Source organism: Melopsittacus undulatus, chromosome 4, assembly GCF_012275295.1.
Source record: "Melopsittacus undulatus isolate bMelUnd1 chromosome 4, bMelUnd1.mat.Z, whole genome shotgun sequence".
NCBI classification, from domain to species: domain Eukaryota; kingdom Metazoa; phylum Chordata; class Aves; order Psittaciformes; family Psittaculidae; genus Melopsittacus; species Melopsittacus undulatus.
Genome location: NC_047530.1, coordinates 85,673,697 through 85,690,323, shown reverse-complemented (window position 1 = coordinate 85,690,323; position 16,627 = coordinate 85,673,697). Strand labels below are relative to the sequence as shown.

Sequence of the window (16,627 nt, the reverse complement as noted above, 5' to 3'; positions counted from 1 at the left end):
TTTGGAAACTTCTTATTTGTATCAGTCATGTGTACCTAAGAGTAGTTAGTGTTCAGATTTTTAGAAAATATCTAAAAAGGTTTAAAAGATTGAGCTGTGTTCTAAAAACAAAGGGCTTAGATTCATGGTTGTTCCAAGTTATCCAGGAACTCAGGAATCGCTTCTTAATGCTATTCCAGCTAATCATTCCAGGGTTTTTAATCTTTTTAAAATCACTATTCAGTTGTAGAGTTTTGCTCATAGTATATGTAGCATTTAAAAAGAAAGTGTTTAGAAGGAGAAAAGGCATTAGGTCCAGTAGCAACTCTCTCTCACAATTACCTGAAGGTAATTGAAGATAGTTACCTGAAGGTAATGGTCCTTTGATGTCCCTCTATAATCAAATTTGAATAAACCTTTTGTGTTCTTCATAGAGTATTCAAACTGAAAAAAAGTATATATGGGTCTCTGTTTCTAGGTTTCTAGGTCATCTCATTCAGTGCTGCTGTCCAGTATTCATGTTGCACTAGAAATAAAGTTGTACTATTCAGTTAGCACGGGAAGGATGAAGAAAGTGGTCATACATGAAAAATAATAAAGGGTGGCTCTTGCTGTTTGTGATGACTATACAGTATGAATAGCATATCTCTCTAGCAAATACAGAGAGGAAGAGAATTTTATTAGTAAAGGTAGGAGGTTTGATGGTAAGGGTTTTAACAGCAATTTTTCTTAGGGAAACCAGAATTTTCAAGCTTCAGTGAAATGCAGGTGTTTACTGCATCAGAGAGAGAAGGCATAATAAAAGACTTGAAGTGGTTGGTTTTTTAAGATTTCATAAACATTATCTATTATAATTTCTCCCTTGGCACTCTCTTCCCGATTTGTATATCCTGAAAGATTCATTTAGTGTCCACAAGATGGCCCTGTGCATGAATATCTGCTGTGTGTACTATGAGAGGAGAGTTCAGAGTCTCCTTCAGGAGCCATTGGAGGCAAAATAAGTATTTTACACAAATATTTATAAATTTAACTATTTTAATATACATGCAACAGTAAATAATTATTTTATTACTAAATCTGTCACTGTGCCCATAAAGATCCGACATCACTAGTAACTGCACAAAGAGAAATATTCCACAACACTAAAAAGGCAGATATACAGGCTTTCTGACCAGCATACATACCATTATGCAGTGTTCAGTGAGAGTTGTAGTGCTTTACAAAACAGTGGCTTTATTTAATTTTATTTTCATTATATTCTAAGTTGATTACGGTTGGGATTTTTAAACAATTGTGTGTTAAAATACATATATATTAGTGGCCTCTGTGTATGCAGGTGTGAGACTTGAATACATTGCAGAGTTAGACATCATCTAATGTAAACAAACTGGAGTTCTTTTTTTTTTTTAAACATAAAACAATTTTCTTTATCATCAGATTCTGAGAGAGGGGTGCCGAAACATGCCAGCACTAATCTAAGTATGAAAAAGTCCTTTGAAACTGTAGCTTTTAAATCCAAGTGAATGAAAACCTTGGGTCAATGAAACTTGAGCAATGAAATGAAAAGCAGAAAATAACTGAATAGGTGATGTTGTAATAATAGTACTGGTTTTGTGGATATGACTTTTGCTATGTATTTCAAAGTGCTGTTCATCCCATTCTTCTGTTGAGAAACAAGATGTTCCAATATAAAATCCCTGGTTTGTGTTTGCTGAACTGACTTTGAAGCTCAGTTCTTCGACCATCAAGAGAAGGGGATGGGGGAATCTTAGAGGCCTTTTCTGCTTTCAAATGACATGGTTCAAGTACATTTCTTTTCAATTTACTGAATTTACTTTCCTTTTCAGAGTCAATACAGATTTGTATGTGAAGCTATTTTGAAGGTGTATGAAGAAGGATTTATTAAACCTTTACAAACATCACTGCATAAGTAAAGAGCAAAAAATGCCCAGGATATCAACTGAGGAATCCTGTCCTCTATAATGTACTGGCAGCATTCTTTGTGCCATAATACTGCTTGCAGGAAATGATAGTGAAGTACAGCAAAGAATTGACAAAGGACTTTGAAAACTTCAGCACTGTTGCACTTTATGTTGAAACAAAATCAGTCTCTGAAACTCTTCTAACCTTCATCTGTTTGAAGACTTTTATTTTCGTGCTTTGCTCCGAACAAACCATAAACTGAAAGAACTAATTGTGTTCAGGGTAATCTACGATATTTCGTTGTAGTGCCATATACTGCGCTTCTGATTGAATTGCTACAAACAAGGCTTGGAATTATTTCACTCTGTTTTACACCCATGTCTCTTAAAATGAAAAAGAAACAAAAAAACACACTAAGCCATGGTCTTTTTCCAGTGCTAGGTTTATTTACTATGTACAGACTCTCACTGTTTTGTTTTTTACAACATTAGCAATATTGCTGTTACTAGATAGATACACACTGCCTACTGATGCAGCACACTTTGTCCTACACCCTTACTAGAGACCAGCTGGTTGTTAGAGGAGAGCTGGCGTCTGTGTTAACCCAGCAGTAGCTGCATAATGCCCACTTACCAGCATCTTGTACAAAATAATAACAATAAAAATATAAAAAAATAAACAGCATTTCTTTGACACAGCTTGTGTGTCATACACTGGTGTATTCTGATTCGTGTGACTTAAGATTACATGATGGGAACTAATGCATGCATTATGTCTTAACCCCTTAAGTGCCTTGAGACTTACAGTGTACATCCAGTGAAAGGCACTAATGATTCTGTGGGGGTGGTATTGTCCTGTCATATTTATCTTAATGGGTTCACATATTAAAAAAGGCCCTTGGTGCTTGGACTATGTTACCACAAGGGGTCATGGAAATACCATTCCCTCTTTCTTTATACAAGTACCTGCGTGCTGCTTTCGGTAGCGAAAGCTCCTTTGCCAACTTAATGAATGAGCATTGTATGCTGCTGTGCTGTAATTATGTGAAAAATCTGACACATTCCTTCAGCCCTTCCAACTAGTAACTTACTAGCAGCTTACAATGAAATGCTGGTAGGGTCATTAGGAGCTGATACTTCCATTTATCCTTTTATTGGGAATAGCTGTCTTACTCGATTAGAACATAACTTTTTAATAGCACTGATAATTAAGTTGAGCTTACAATCAGATGTTATTTAATTCCATTATCTGCTAACCAATTACTTGTTAAGTCCTCATAGTTGATTTCAAGCCATGTTCGTACAGGTCTGCCTTTTATTTTATTTTATTTTATTTTTTAATTGCTTGGCTGGGGGGAAGGGAGGAGAACACTATGAAGTTGTCCCAGAACTTTATTTTAATTCCATAATGACCCCAGTCGCCTTCTGTTATGCTTGTACAAAATTGTTCCAGTTGAATATGGGTTGCTTCTTATTTAAGTAGCTAGCAGATTTGTAAGAAATGTCTGATACAGTATCTGAGCTCATTCTAAAGATACATAAATGTCCCACTTTTAATATTTTTTCAGTGTAGGAGAAACCAAGTCAGAAGCCAGGTATCCGGTGTAATATACTGTAAGAAAAAAATCAGTCACTTTGACTGCCCTGTGACAACATAACTGTGTGTCCTCTATTTAAAAGTTCTAATTTATTGTATTGGTTTCCTGAAAATGTTTACCCAATAAATTTTGTTATAAACTATATAGAGCATAGAATTAAAATGGAAAGTTCTACACTAAATAATTTTTAACTATTGAAGTATTATATTATATAATATACTGTGTTCTATGGACATTTGAAACAGATCAGCTATGAACTATTAATGAAAGGGGATTCAGGCAAAGTGAAATCCTAGCTTAGGACTTAGTAATAAACATGAACCACAATGCCAAATGGAAGATAGAGTTTTAAATATTTTTAGAAAGCAAAATAATATTAAATGGCCTGTGGCCCTGTTACTTGTATTTCTAGATTTGATGTTTAAATCAATATTATCCCTCAGTGAAAAACTAATCTTACAAGAATCTTCTGATAAACTGAAAAAGAGTAATAAGGTAGCTTTAATCTTGGTTTTATTTTAAGCCATTTGCGACAAAAGAAAACTCCTCTTTAGAATTTTTTAACTTCCATGTGACAAGATTATTAGCTGAGATGCTGGTTAGTTGGAAGGTTATTTTAAATTGAGCACTTAACATCTAAAAATTAAAATAATTCATCCATTATATTGAAATAAATTTTCTTCATAGTCAAGTTCTAAATGAAAATAGCATTTGCCCATGTATTCTAAGGGAAATCAGACATGGGAGTTTATATCAACATTATATAGTGTTGGTATGTCACGTAAATATTCCTGTGTAAAGTTGCCAAAGCAGTTTTGAGTTCAAAAGACCCATTTATACCACAATTAAGTGTGGAATATTTATTGGTTGTCTGTCATTACTGTTTTGATTACAAACACAGGCAAGAATAATAACTCTCTTCAAAATTTTTCTCTGCACTGGCTTAGGTGGATTTGTAGTGTATTAAATAGTTGCACTGGGGAAAAAACAGAACAAAGTAACTATTTTTAGATAATTGTCCATCAGCAACTCAGTGGCTTTTCGGCTTCTCCAAAGGCAGGATAGTAGTAACCAAAATATTGATTGGGAAAGGGAATAGTGCCGAAGCCTTTCTGCACCATAAAACTTCTGTTCATATGTTTCTGCCTCTTGTGGTATAAATGGCCTTTAAAATATTTTTATATGGCCAAAAAAAAGCAAAACTGCTAAATATTTTACATTGGGTTATGAAGATCTGTATCATCCTTAAGAGTTTTTAAAGAAGTGTTTTTGTATGTTTCATGCTGTACAAAACATGAATGTATCTTTCAGACATAATGACTTATAGACCTATATGTGATTGGTGTTATGACTGTTGGATTTTATGAATAATTATTTTCATACCATTTGATTAGGAAAAATGTTGGGTGGGTGTGGGAAAGAGTATGTTTGTAACACTTCCATGATGCAAATCCAGTTTAAGAAAAACAAAAAAAACCCATTGTAAATAAGAGCAATATTATGACAATTTTGTGCCAATGTATAATGTTAAGACTTTTGTTTTCCTTTTAGGCTGGGATTGAAAGCTACCACTACCATCTCTTGTTTAAAGTGTTTTTGAAGGTTTTGGGGTTTTTTTTGTAGAAATACCTGGGGCTCTAGTGGGGACTTTAAGTGTTCAGGGGCCTTTTTTCTTTCTTTGCTAAATATGAAATAAGGTGCAGGTATTGTTTAATAAACCACCTACAGATTGTCAGCCAATCCACTTTGAGAAATACTGCTTTAGATACTCCAGGTAACTGAGAGCTGAAGAATTCACCATGAATTGGGAAGCATTTGGGGTTTTAAATAACTTACAAGTCTTAAGCAGTAAAAAAACTGCTGTTATGCATTTGATTTTTATGTATTCTCTCCCAGTTAATGAAAAAGCCTGATTTTTTTTTCTCACTACATTTAATGCTAGCTGATGTGTCTTCCATGTTCCTCTGTTAAGACTTGAAAGCTTATGTCCCATATAGGTAAAGCAATAATACTACTTCTAGAATATCTGATTACAGTCTGGCACACCATCTATTAGAGAAAGCAGTTGGGAGATTAAGGAACATGAGAGTTATGGAACCTGTGTAGCTGGCAACTTTCCATGAAGGCCTTCCAGAAAGCTTTGTGGTACCTGTTGAAGGGCTAAAATGCAGCAGACATGCTGCAGTTGCACTGCCCAGGGCAACGGGAAGTAGGGAAGGTCTGGCATAGATATGATGGAGCTCTATGTATGCAGTGGAGCTGAATTATGTGGTATTTTTATGCTTCTGCAGTGTGCATGCAGGTATGTGGGTGATGTTTGATGGCTCAGGGAATTGGCACAAGCATGAAAAACTGTACAGATCCAGCAATTTCCAAATAAAAGCAGGTCTTCCAATATGTGTGCTAAAGTTTTGACTATAGAGCCACTATGAGATCAATCTTAAGACCCTCAGCCCTAAGGATAAAGGAAGGGATTGAGTTACAGGTCAAAGTAAAATTTTGCACATTTAGACTTCCACAAAGTACAGGAATGGTGCCCTCTAATGTCAGCTGTAGTCTTTTTGTAGCTCTCATTTCAGGCCCCAGGTTGGCTGGGTGCATTTGCTCATTTAAGTACCCACCTTTTGCTTATTGTGTTGAGACTGGAAAAGTTCTTTTCCATTGCTATTCAGCGCTGGGATCCAGTATCAAAGTCTGGTAAAAACAAACTCATTGCTTAGATGTGAGCCTTGCATGAAATTAGAGGGATTATGATTAGGGGTGATTGGGAAGCTGTTACAAGGGGAGAATGGTTTGTTTCAGTGTAACTGTTCTATCCAGTCTCTTATCCCACTGCAGTTATCAATTGAAACTGATAATTTGTTTGGGGGTTTTTGTTTGTTCAGCAGTCTACAGAGGAGGCCAGTTTGTTATCACTGGATTGTACCTCTGTGCTAGTTGGTACCAGTAACGTGCATCTTCTCGCTTCTCCAACTACAAGTTTTAACTGATGCATTAGTTGTAAGCTCTGGCTGTTGGCTGAGGCACATTTTGCTCTTTGAGAGCTCAGGGGTGAGAATTTGAGATAAATCACTTTAAAAACATGCTGAAATTTCCAGTTAAAAAGATTTTGACTTTTTGATTTCTTCAAAACTGTAGCCTCATTTTAAAACAAACAAACAAACAATAAAACCAAACCACCACTGAGGTATCTATCATTCTAGTCTGCTGTAGCATGAACTATGGTTTCACAGGCTGGCTGACAGTTTGTTGGTTGTGTTATTTCATATTTAGCAAGCTTACACTTTTTAAAGGGCAATTTTTTTCAAAGTGTTTTGATGTTTGAATAGTAGCACTTTATCTCATGCTTACTACTGACTGAACTATTGGACAAAATAAATTGGGTTTGGAGGGAGATGCTTAATGGGTTTCTGTACAGAGATGATTCGGATTACACTCTGCTACAAATGTTTTCTGTTGTTTGAACCATTTCTGGTTTGTTGCTCCTGCATTTCTGAGGGACTCTCGGAAAATAGATATTAATATTTCTATCATGTCAATTTTCCTGTCTTAAAAAGAATCTAAAGCTTGCATCTGGGGGAAAAAATGGTGCAAATAAAAATGACAGGGTACTTGTAAATGTATCTCTGATCTCTCTCAGCTAGCTGCAGATTAGCTGTGTTTACTGTAAAGGTTTCTGCTAAGCTTTATTTCTAACATTAGATCACCTGGAAATCAGTATTTTCTTTTTCTTAACTTATTTGAATTTTTATAACTAAAGATAATGCACAGCAAAGTTTAAAGAAGTTGTCACCCTTTTGCTCCTAGGCCAGGGGCCTAGGACATGAGTGAAAGGGTTAAACAGTTTACATTAAGCTGTTGTTTTCTTTAACTAAAATATATCCACAAAGACGAGGCTATAAATCATCCAGTGCAATTATCTCGATACATTGGGGCACCACAGTATCAACCCATAATAATCTTACAGGAAAATGAAGGTAGGAAAACAAAAGTTTTACTTTATCCAATGTAGCTGGATTTGTTTTCCATTTGCTTTGGTTCATTTACCAGTGATGCCATTTTAACCCATCAATTTGGCAGGGCTGTTTGTGTAAGTTTTGGGGTTTTTCCTGTACCAGGTGCTATACTATATGTAAATACAAAGGGAAGACTATTATTTAGATCATATTAGCAATCAGATAGTGGCAATATTTTTTGCTAGTTACTTCTGATAATTAATTTGCATTTCCAGGTGTGGCTTTCAGTTGCCAAATTTCATCTCATTTCATACTGCTGAATGATGGACTGCAAGTGTGATCATCTCAGAGTTGAATAGCTCTTTCGTTGTTTAGACTAACTCTTGTGTATCTTTATTAATGTTGGGGGTGGGAAGGTTCTTCCTATAAGTAGACTTTTGCCTATAAATTTGTTTAAAAGCACATGAGGGGGAGGAAAAAGAACAAACCTAAATGCAACATCTTGGCTAAATAGCCAGGGTGGTTGATCAAAAATGATGGAAACTTGAAATTGGTCAACACTGGACAATATGAAAATAAATTCATCTTTTGTCACTGCAGCTACTGTATGCTTTAAAGGGCCTTATGTATTTGTCTTCATTTTGATAAAATGAAATATCTTGCCATTAAAATGATACACTAACTTCTACCGAAAACCAGCAGTTCCCAGGATAAATATGCTAATTAACATTTAACAAGTCTTGTTTTAGTCTTAAGAAAAATTTCATTCTATTATGTGAAAAAATGCTGTTATGCATATTTTGTGGATATATTTAATTTCAGTTGACAGATAGTTGTCTAGGTACAGACTTGAAAATATATATATAGTTTACTTGTGGATATTAATTGTTTAATTGCAAAATAAAGATGTGCTTTAGTAATTTAAAGTTTTAATTTTTTTGCTATTTTCTTGGTACTGTTCACTCGGTTTTGCTATGCTACTTTTATACACTTCTGGTGCCAGATAGTGTGCATCCTGTGTTTTACTTTTTGGCATCATATGCCATAAATAGAGCCCTATGAATTGAGCACTAGAAGAGTATGCTGAGTTATCAGGAATGAAATTGCTTGGGAACAGAAGAAGCAGTCCATATCAGCCAAATTTTTACGTGAAAATATATACTGCAGGTTTTGCTCTAAGGGAAGAATAACTTTATTTCTTACACAGTGAGTGTTTTGGAGACTGTTTTTAATGGAAGTTATAGTCTGATCACAAAACTGAGAGTATGAGGAATACTGACATGAACAAAAATTCCAGATGGAAAGTTGTGATGAAATACTTGCTGCCAAAAAGCAAGGGGGTGTTCAAAGCAAAACTAGGAAAACATGATGAAAGCTAAGACAAAAATGTCAGGAGGGATGAGAATCAAAGTAAAGAGACACCACCACCACCCCTCCCCCCCCCCCCCCCCATATTTTCATAATTTTACTCATTAATGCAGGGTTTAAAGTGAGAACAGGGTGTTTGGTTTTGCAGTACAAAAAGATAAACTACTGGGAAAGCATTCAAGGAGAGAAACAGGTACTTAGTAGGAAGAGATTTGTTTAAACTAGAATAGAGTGGATAGAAGATGAGTCACAGCTACCACAGTTGCATGTGTGTATACTTGGGACTGTATCTGAGTAGCAAATATTGAGGAAGGACTGATTACATGAAGAGTAGCAAGAGGCTGGTGTGAAGTACGAAGAGAAAAAAAATCTTGTATCATTGACGCTACAAAAAGGAAGCTGGAAATAACAGAATTCTTGGTGGCAACAAGGGAGCTTGTGAGTGACAGGGTAGAAAGAAACTCAATATGAAGAAATAATTGAAGATGGGCAGAAAATGTAGGGATGCATAATTCTCCAGAATGCTTTGTCTAGTAGGAAAATGTGTAGACTTAATGGCCGGGAGCTACTATTTTTCTGACAGAGACCTTCATTTAGAAACTCAAGTATCCTTGTTATGCAAATGATCAGTTAGTTGATGTGCACTGAATTCATCAGATATCTGAAAGCATCCAAGATAAACTATTTTCCCCCTTTAAATATAAGAAGATTCTGTATGTTTTCTGTGGGAACGTTATTATAAGCTCCCACATGTATTTCATGACAGCCTACCAGGAGCAAGCCTACTCCCTGCTCCCCTGATAAACCCATTTTGTGATTTATGTTCCTGGGTAAAGAGCCAGGCACAAACCTGAATCTTGCCTTTCCTGTAAGCTTGTCTTGTTCCTTCCGTTTGGGGCAGGAGAGTATTGTTCTGTTGTCAACCCCGAGGTACTAAACTAACTTATGTTTAAGGTTAAAATCAGCGTGTTGCTTTATCAGCAAATAGTGGTCAAGTCAGCAAGTGCTACCAAGGTAATTCGATGTATCGGGCACTGAAGCTAATTTTGCTCTAGCAATATGTGCTTCGTTATGCCAGTTGCTGCGCATAACCGTGAGTGGCCGGTTATCTCAGGCCGGGCTTCACTGCTGAGTGTAGAAAATACCGCGCTACCGGTAGCGAAAGTGGTCCCAGTAACAAGCCAGAGTCTCTGCTTTCCCAGGCTGCTACCACAGGCTGGATTCCCAGTTATCCTGGGACTTTGAGAGAGCCCGAAGCTCATTTGCTCAGCGCAGGGTCACTGCTAGCTGGCACTGTGCTTTGCGAGCAGAGTTTATGTTGCCTTACGTTTGTATTGCCTTTCCTGAGGTTTTCTATTTGGAGATCTCAAATAGAAACTCAAATATTTATGTACTAAAGAAAATACAGTGCAGTGCAGCCGTTCGTAATTGCTGAGGTAACGCCAGAGAGGGGCTTCTCCCTGAGGCGGGAAGTTAAAGCGATCAAAGTATATAGATCAGTGGGACAAACTATACTCGTGTTTTCAAAGGACAGCAGTGCACAAACTGCATTTCGTCGTCATAGTCTTGTTCCCGTGTATAAACAGTGTTAGTTTATCGCTGGTTCTGCCTCATTTGATCTATTGCTGCCATCATCTTGTCAGGCGCTTTTAACTGGACGATTTTCGGTTTACGGGCGCGTTCCCCCGAGGATTCCCGTTGGGGACATGCTGCAGTTTCGTGGCCGAGCCGCTGAGGGGAACTTCCCACCGCGCCTTAGCTAGAACGCCAGGAATTTCGCGGAACAGATCAAAGCCGCCCCAGCCCCTCACCAGGAAACGCCGATCGTGGGAGGGATTCCCGTTCCTCCTGCTTCGCAGCGGGGCGGGGTCCGGCCCCCTCCCCTCCCGTCCCCTCTCGGGCAGCACGTGGACCACGCCAAGCCCTCGGCGGCCCTCCGCTGGGCGATACCACCTGGCTCGGGGCGGGGGCGCCCGTTCTCCACGGCGATCCGCCCCTTTAAAGGGGCGATCGTCTCGCTGGCGACCTGAGGAAGCGGGCGCTCTATCGCCAGAGTGCCGCTTTTCTTCCCTGCCGGCTTTCTCCTTGATCTACACTCCTACGCCAGACAGGAGTGAGCAGCAGCGGAAGCCGCCAGGTGAGCAAGTGTGCACGGGAGGAAATGGGCGGCGAGTCGTTGCCTGTTTAAGGGCCTCCCACCTCGCTCCGCCATGTTCCGAGGCCCGCCCCCTCTCGGGGGCTCCCCTCCACCCCTGCCCACCCTTAGGGCCTCGAGGAGCCGCCGCAGGGACGTGCTCCAGCCGGCCTCGGTCCGCTGCTGCCGCCCGGGCCGCGGGACCTCCCGCTGCCACACGTGAGCGCGGCGGGGAGCCCGCTGCCTTCGTCAGCACGGTGGGGCGGTGACGCCGCACCGGTGCCCGAGCGGCCGGGGTGGGGGGCGCGACCCCTGAGGCGAGGTCTCCGGGCAGGTGGGCAGGGGGAGGGGGATCTGCAGCGTGGCTGCCGTTTCGTGCCGGTCGGATAGGGCGGGGGTTCGCCGAGCTGTGTTCTCGAGCCGGGTTGCGATCCGGAGAGACCGGCCGGTTGTTGGGACTCGGGGCTGACTCACCGCCGAGCCCTGGTGTTTGCCGCCGCGGGAGTCCGTCTTCCCCGCTCCGGGTTGGGAGCAGCGACACGGGGTAGCCGTGCCCCAACAGCTCTCGCCTGTCCGCGCAAAGCCTCCCCGTGAGGAGCCCGGTGCCAGCGCCCCTCCACAGCCTGAAAACCAGGTGCTGGGGCGGGAAGAAGGTTCGCCTGTAGCTTTCTTTATGGTGAGAGGGATGGAGTTTGTCAGCCAAGAAAATAGCTGGGATCCTCAGGTGCTTTCCAGCCTTGAGTGAACATCACCGCCTCGTTGAGAAGTGTGGCAGTACTAGTGTTAATGAAAGACTGCAGTCAGTTCTGTGAGATCTACACAGTCGCTGTTTTTTTCCCTAACGTACTTACAGATTGTCCTAAAAATCATCCCAGCGACCATCAACAGTTTGAGCTGAGTTTTGTTCAAGGTAGCCAATGTCTGTACATGTTTAAAGAAGTGAAACATCTGTTTGGATCTCTTAACTGTTTTTTAACAAAGTTTGGCATTTTTAAAGAGCTTTCAATGTAGGGTGTTCTTTTTTCTTCTCTGTGAAAAAGTAACATGTTGTCTTTCCTCTGTGGATTTCATAGCAAAGATGCTGAGCTTTTTCCGCCGAACCCTTGGACGGCGGTCTATGCGCAAGCATGCGGAGAAGGAACGGCTGAGAGAGGCCCAGAGAGCTGCAACCCATATCCCTGCAGCTGGGGATGCAAAATCCATCATTACTTGCCGAGTAGCGCTGTTGGATGGGACGGATGTCAGCGTGGATTTACCGGTACGAGCAGTCCAAGTCTGTGTTTAAATACTTTTGGCTTGTGTCAATCTGATTGTGCCCTTTGCTGTTTACTGGTTGGTTAAAGGCACATCTGTTTGTCATAGCAACTAACCCTGTGACCTGATGTCCACTAAGTTACTGGTTGTAAAAAGGTTTGGAAAGAACAGTTAACTTTTGTTATTCACTGAAACTGGAAAGCAGTTTGTTAGTTGTCACTGTGCCTTACACTTTGAATGCTTTCTAATATTTTAATGTAATTGTGTCAAAGCTCAACTTGGAGAAGTGGTGAGGTTTCAGATGAATTAGATTTTTTTTTTCAGTGAGCTATGTATGTACTTGAGAAGAAAGGTAAATCTCTAGGTCTGACTTTGTTGAAGAAAAGGGACGAGCAGAAATACTAGCAGCAACTTGCTGTGTGTGTTTTGTTTGTTTTGATTTTATGTCAGGTGGATGCAGTTTTTAGCTCTGACTTGGCAGGGGAGGGAAAGAGAAAAATTCTACCTCTTCCCTCTCCTGAGGGCAGACTGTGTAGCAGGGAACATTATTGGGATTGAGGTGTTAGCCGCTGTTTTGCATTTCTAAGGCTCCCTTACACGTGCCTGTTCTGATCAGCTTAATTATATACCTGGTTTTGGCCAACAGGGTGAACAGTAGCAATAGAAGTGATGGGTTCTGTTTTTCCATTAGCATGTGTTTTAGTTGTTAGTGACTTGTTCTGAGCTTGCATAGCTAGGTTAGGAAACTGTGGATCTGCAAGACCTTCTGACTAGTTCTGCAGGATTTTGGCTGCAATAACAGTTGCACTGTTATGAAGCTGCTGGCTGTAAAGAGTCTGTGGAGCAGCCATTCTTGAAATGGCTTTTTTTCCCCTTCCTTTCTTATTTTAAGCCCAGTTCTAGAGCCCTATAATGTTAGGTAGTCTGAGGGAGGATGGGCTTGTCAAAAGTATTGAGTGATGTTGTTGACATAGTGAGTGGAAATAGCTCCTGTGATATCCAGAATCCCAAGTAATATAAAGAAGCAGTTTGGCATCTTTGTGAAATAACTGTATAGACAGGTGTTTATAGAGAGCAGTGAAACTCATTTGTACATCTCTGAAGCAATACAACGAACATCCAGTGCTGCTCAGTGCCTGGGATGTTTGATTTGAGGCCAGGAATGCTTGCAAACACTTTATAACAAGAGTTACACTTAAAAAGTAGTTAAGTTTAAATTGGTCTCTACATATCCAGAGCAGTAATCTTTGGAGCTGGAGTTGGCTCTGTAGTTAAATTCCTGGCGCCTATAACAACATTTCTAAGGCTTTGAGGAGCACAAATTGAACCTGAATAAGTGTCGTGACCTGCCATCTGGACTATAAAACTTAAATCAGAGTGCAGGAGGAACTATTTATTTCTGCAGGAAGCTTTTTTCACTCTTCCTTTTTTTAGTGGCTTATAAAGAAGAAGCCTTGTCTGTGAACATCTAAGTTAAGAGTAACAGTAAACAAGCATGCTGAATCAACATAGCTAGATGCAGTAATTACAGTGCCTTGTCAGTGTACCTGACACATACCAGTTCCTTTTGTGATTAAAATCCAGTAAATTAAGAGTAGATTAAATGTTTAATTACAAGCTCCTTAATGTGTTTGTTATTGTGTCTCCACTTGCGTTGTTCATATTTTGGGGTTGACTTCTGAAGAGGAAAAAAAAATGTGGGAGAGCAAGGGATGAAGTAGTGGGTACAAAATTGTGGCAAAACAACACTGCTTTCTAGAATCTAAGGCTAAATTAAATATACATGTGTGTATCTATGGAAAGAGGTTTTGTTTGGGTTTGGTTTTGTTTGGTTTTGGTTTGGTTTTTTTTTTTCCTTATACAAAACCTTTTCCTGAGAACCATCATCTAGTGTGTTTGAGCCAAACACCTTTTCCAAGACTGGTTCTGTTACTTTGTTGGCAGTAGATCTGGTTTAAAATGAACTCTTGTTATCTCAGAGAGGTGCCCTCAGGTCTGCCAGTTCACTTGTGTATGGTCTGTGAGTTTTTTTTATTAAAAAAGACTGTATATATATGAAACAGAAAATGTTACTTAAGACTGAATCACTTTGCAAACAGGCTTGTTTGAGGCCAGAGAAAGAGTTTTGGCAGGAGTGAATGCTGAACCTTTTTAATCCATGGCTGCATAAATACTTTTCAGCGGCATAAGTTGTTGCTGCCACAGGAGGAAAAGATGTTGCTTTTGTTATTGAGTTGTCCTTGTGTTCACATACCCCTTGGCAGAAGAAACAGTTTCTTGGCAGCCAGGCAGTAAGCGAAGTTAAGAGAATGCTGTGGCTGAAAATAATCGGTATAATTTTGTTATGTTAGTTTCCAGCTGGAGTGATTCTCCAATCTGGTTTCCCATGTGCCTTCACAAATGTGGTGAGGAAACATTTAGAGGTAGTATCAGGCTTGTGCTTGTTGAGCTATACCGTACAGCAAATTCGCTGCTGAAAGAAGAGTGTTCCAGAACTATGGTCATTCATATAATTGAGAGTGCTGATTTTCTGCTTAAATTAAAAAAAAAAAAATAAAAGGAGGTGAAAAAACCCTCCAACAAAACCCAAAGGAAACCATAGGGAACATTACCATGCAAGCCAAACATGTTTTCAAGTCTTTGAGCAGCACAGGCTGATGATATTACGAATATTGAAAATGAGACAGAAGTGACATGTTGTAAGTGATGCAGTTGAGATTTAATTTATTAAATACAGAGCCAGGATTTGAGCAGTAATTCTGCTTTTTGTGCACTGATCTTATCTCTGGTTTCTGTCAAGCCACTTAATCTTGTCTGCTTTTCTGTTTTTTCTGGGTTTTTTTAATTACAAAATTGCCTAACTTGAACTGAATCAAAGCTTCAGTTCTATGCAGTACATAGACCTAGACTGAATTCTGTTTAAGAAGCTACTTACTTTGCAGCCATAGCAGTGACTGAAGAATATCAGTGTTACGTATGCTGTTTACTGTCACTTTGGTATATTCAAAATGTAAAGCATGAACTTCATGGGAGTTACCAGTGTTCTTTTGGGGCAGATTGAAAAGTGTGGGTTTTTTATGTCCCCACCTTCATCTCAGATTCTAAAGTTCTGTTTTGACCTATTTGTTTTCCTGGTGTATTACTCTTTTTTTGAAGCTTTATGTTTGTCCGAATGCATTCAGTGATTTTGACAGACTTGTGCTTAGTGAAACACTGAGGAGCTTATTATTTATCTATGAAAAGTTTTTGTAAAATCTATGGTGTGTTAACTGTGCTGCTGTTGTTGTTCATCATACACTGCCTTGCTGTTAACTGGGGTTCCACTTGGAAAAAAGTCAGGTTGTGCTTTTTCTGCTAATTGTTTGAGATCCGTGGGTGGAATGCTTGTTCAGTGGTATGAGCAGTGAGAGGACAAGAACTCTGTTTTGCTGACATCCCTTATCTTACTTTTAATCCTGTTCCCATGTGAAACTAAATGTCATCTTCCCGGGCTACAGCCCTGGAATTCCCAAAAGCTGTGAACAGCCCTGGTTTAGTACCTCAAGATCCCATCAGATCAGTCATACCAGTCTGGGCCCCCGAGGGAATCCCTCATAAGCTGGAATTCTGGCTTTTCTTGTGGTCAGGGTTTGCAGAGAAAGACAGGATGGGGAGGGCAACACAGCAGTGATTTTCCTTGAACGCTATTTTGAATTGAAGTAACCAGTAGCTTATGAAATACCTCTGAACAAAAATGCTTGTTGAAAATGTAAAATGTAGTGCTGTTTTGAGTTCTGGAGGGTTCCAGAAGAATTTTAAGTCAAAGGAGCTAAAAATTGAGTGTTGTAGAGTCGGTTCTACACTATTTACACCAGTAATTGGGAAAGGGGAAGAATAACCTAGATGATGGGGGAAAATGGTACTATAAATAATATAAATTAGATTATAGGCATACACTTGGAATACTCACCTTTTTAAAAACTGGATAGCTTTCTGTGGAAGAACAAGATCAGCCTTACAACAGCAGGTAGTAGGTACAGGGTCTCAGAAGCAGCACTGTACTTTGTGGAAGCCAGGGGTGTTTCGGTAAAAAAAAAAATCCCTGACCTCGCTTAACCCACAATTTACATAATCTTCTCATGGATAATAGAGCGCTAATTGTGTTCCAGTTTCTGTATGTGCAGCCAAAGTTTTAGGTAAAAGCTTCCTAGTGTAACACACAAATTATGAGAATGGATGCTCTCTGAGTAGCTTTTAATCTTAGAATATTTGTTACTTATGCATGCATGAAGTTTAATGTGGAGTTTGCAAAATGAGATAGTTTTGTCCTTATTATAATGCAGTATCATTAAAACAAGGTCGTGTATAAACCGGTCCAAGAGCTCTGTGGAATAGCAGAAACTAGCTTATCTGTTTACAATTTTGGAGTAATGCTTA

General features: G+C 39.6%; 2 protein-coding genes across 3 annotated transcripts in view; both read left to right on the top strand.

Moving 5' to 3' along the window:
* Positions 1 to 8,381, top strand: part of PTPN4 (protein tyrosine phosphatase non-receptor type 4) — a 112,214-nt gene extending 103,833 nt beyond the window's left edge. For both annotated transcript variants that reach the window (XR_004549545.1, XM_034061683.1), the window contains one exon: positions 1,827 to 8,381. Coding sequence is in view for 1 of the 2 variants with exons in the window: in XM_034061683.1 (XP_033917574.1) it covers positions 1,827 to 1,913 (87 nt within the window). In the remaining variant the exon portion in view is untranslated. The remainder of the gene's footprint in view (positions 1 to 1,826) is intronic.
* Positions 8,382 to 11,328: 2,947 nt separating this feature from the next.
* The window catches only part of EPB41L5 (erythrocyte membrane protein band 4.1 like 5), a 59,459-nt gene continuing 54,160 nt past the window's right edge, over positions 11,329 to 16,627 (top strand). Inside the window, exons 1-2 of the mRNA XM_031053299.2 lie at positions 11,329 to 11,610; positions 12,031 to 12,215. Of these exons, the coding sequence (XP_030909159.2) occupies positions 12,036 to 12,215 (180 nt within the window). The 5' untranslated portion in view covers positions 11,329 to 11,610; positions 12,031 to 12,035. The remainder of the gene's footprint in view (positions 11,611 to 12,030; positions 12,216 to 16,627) is intronic.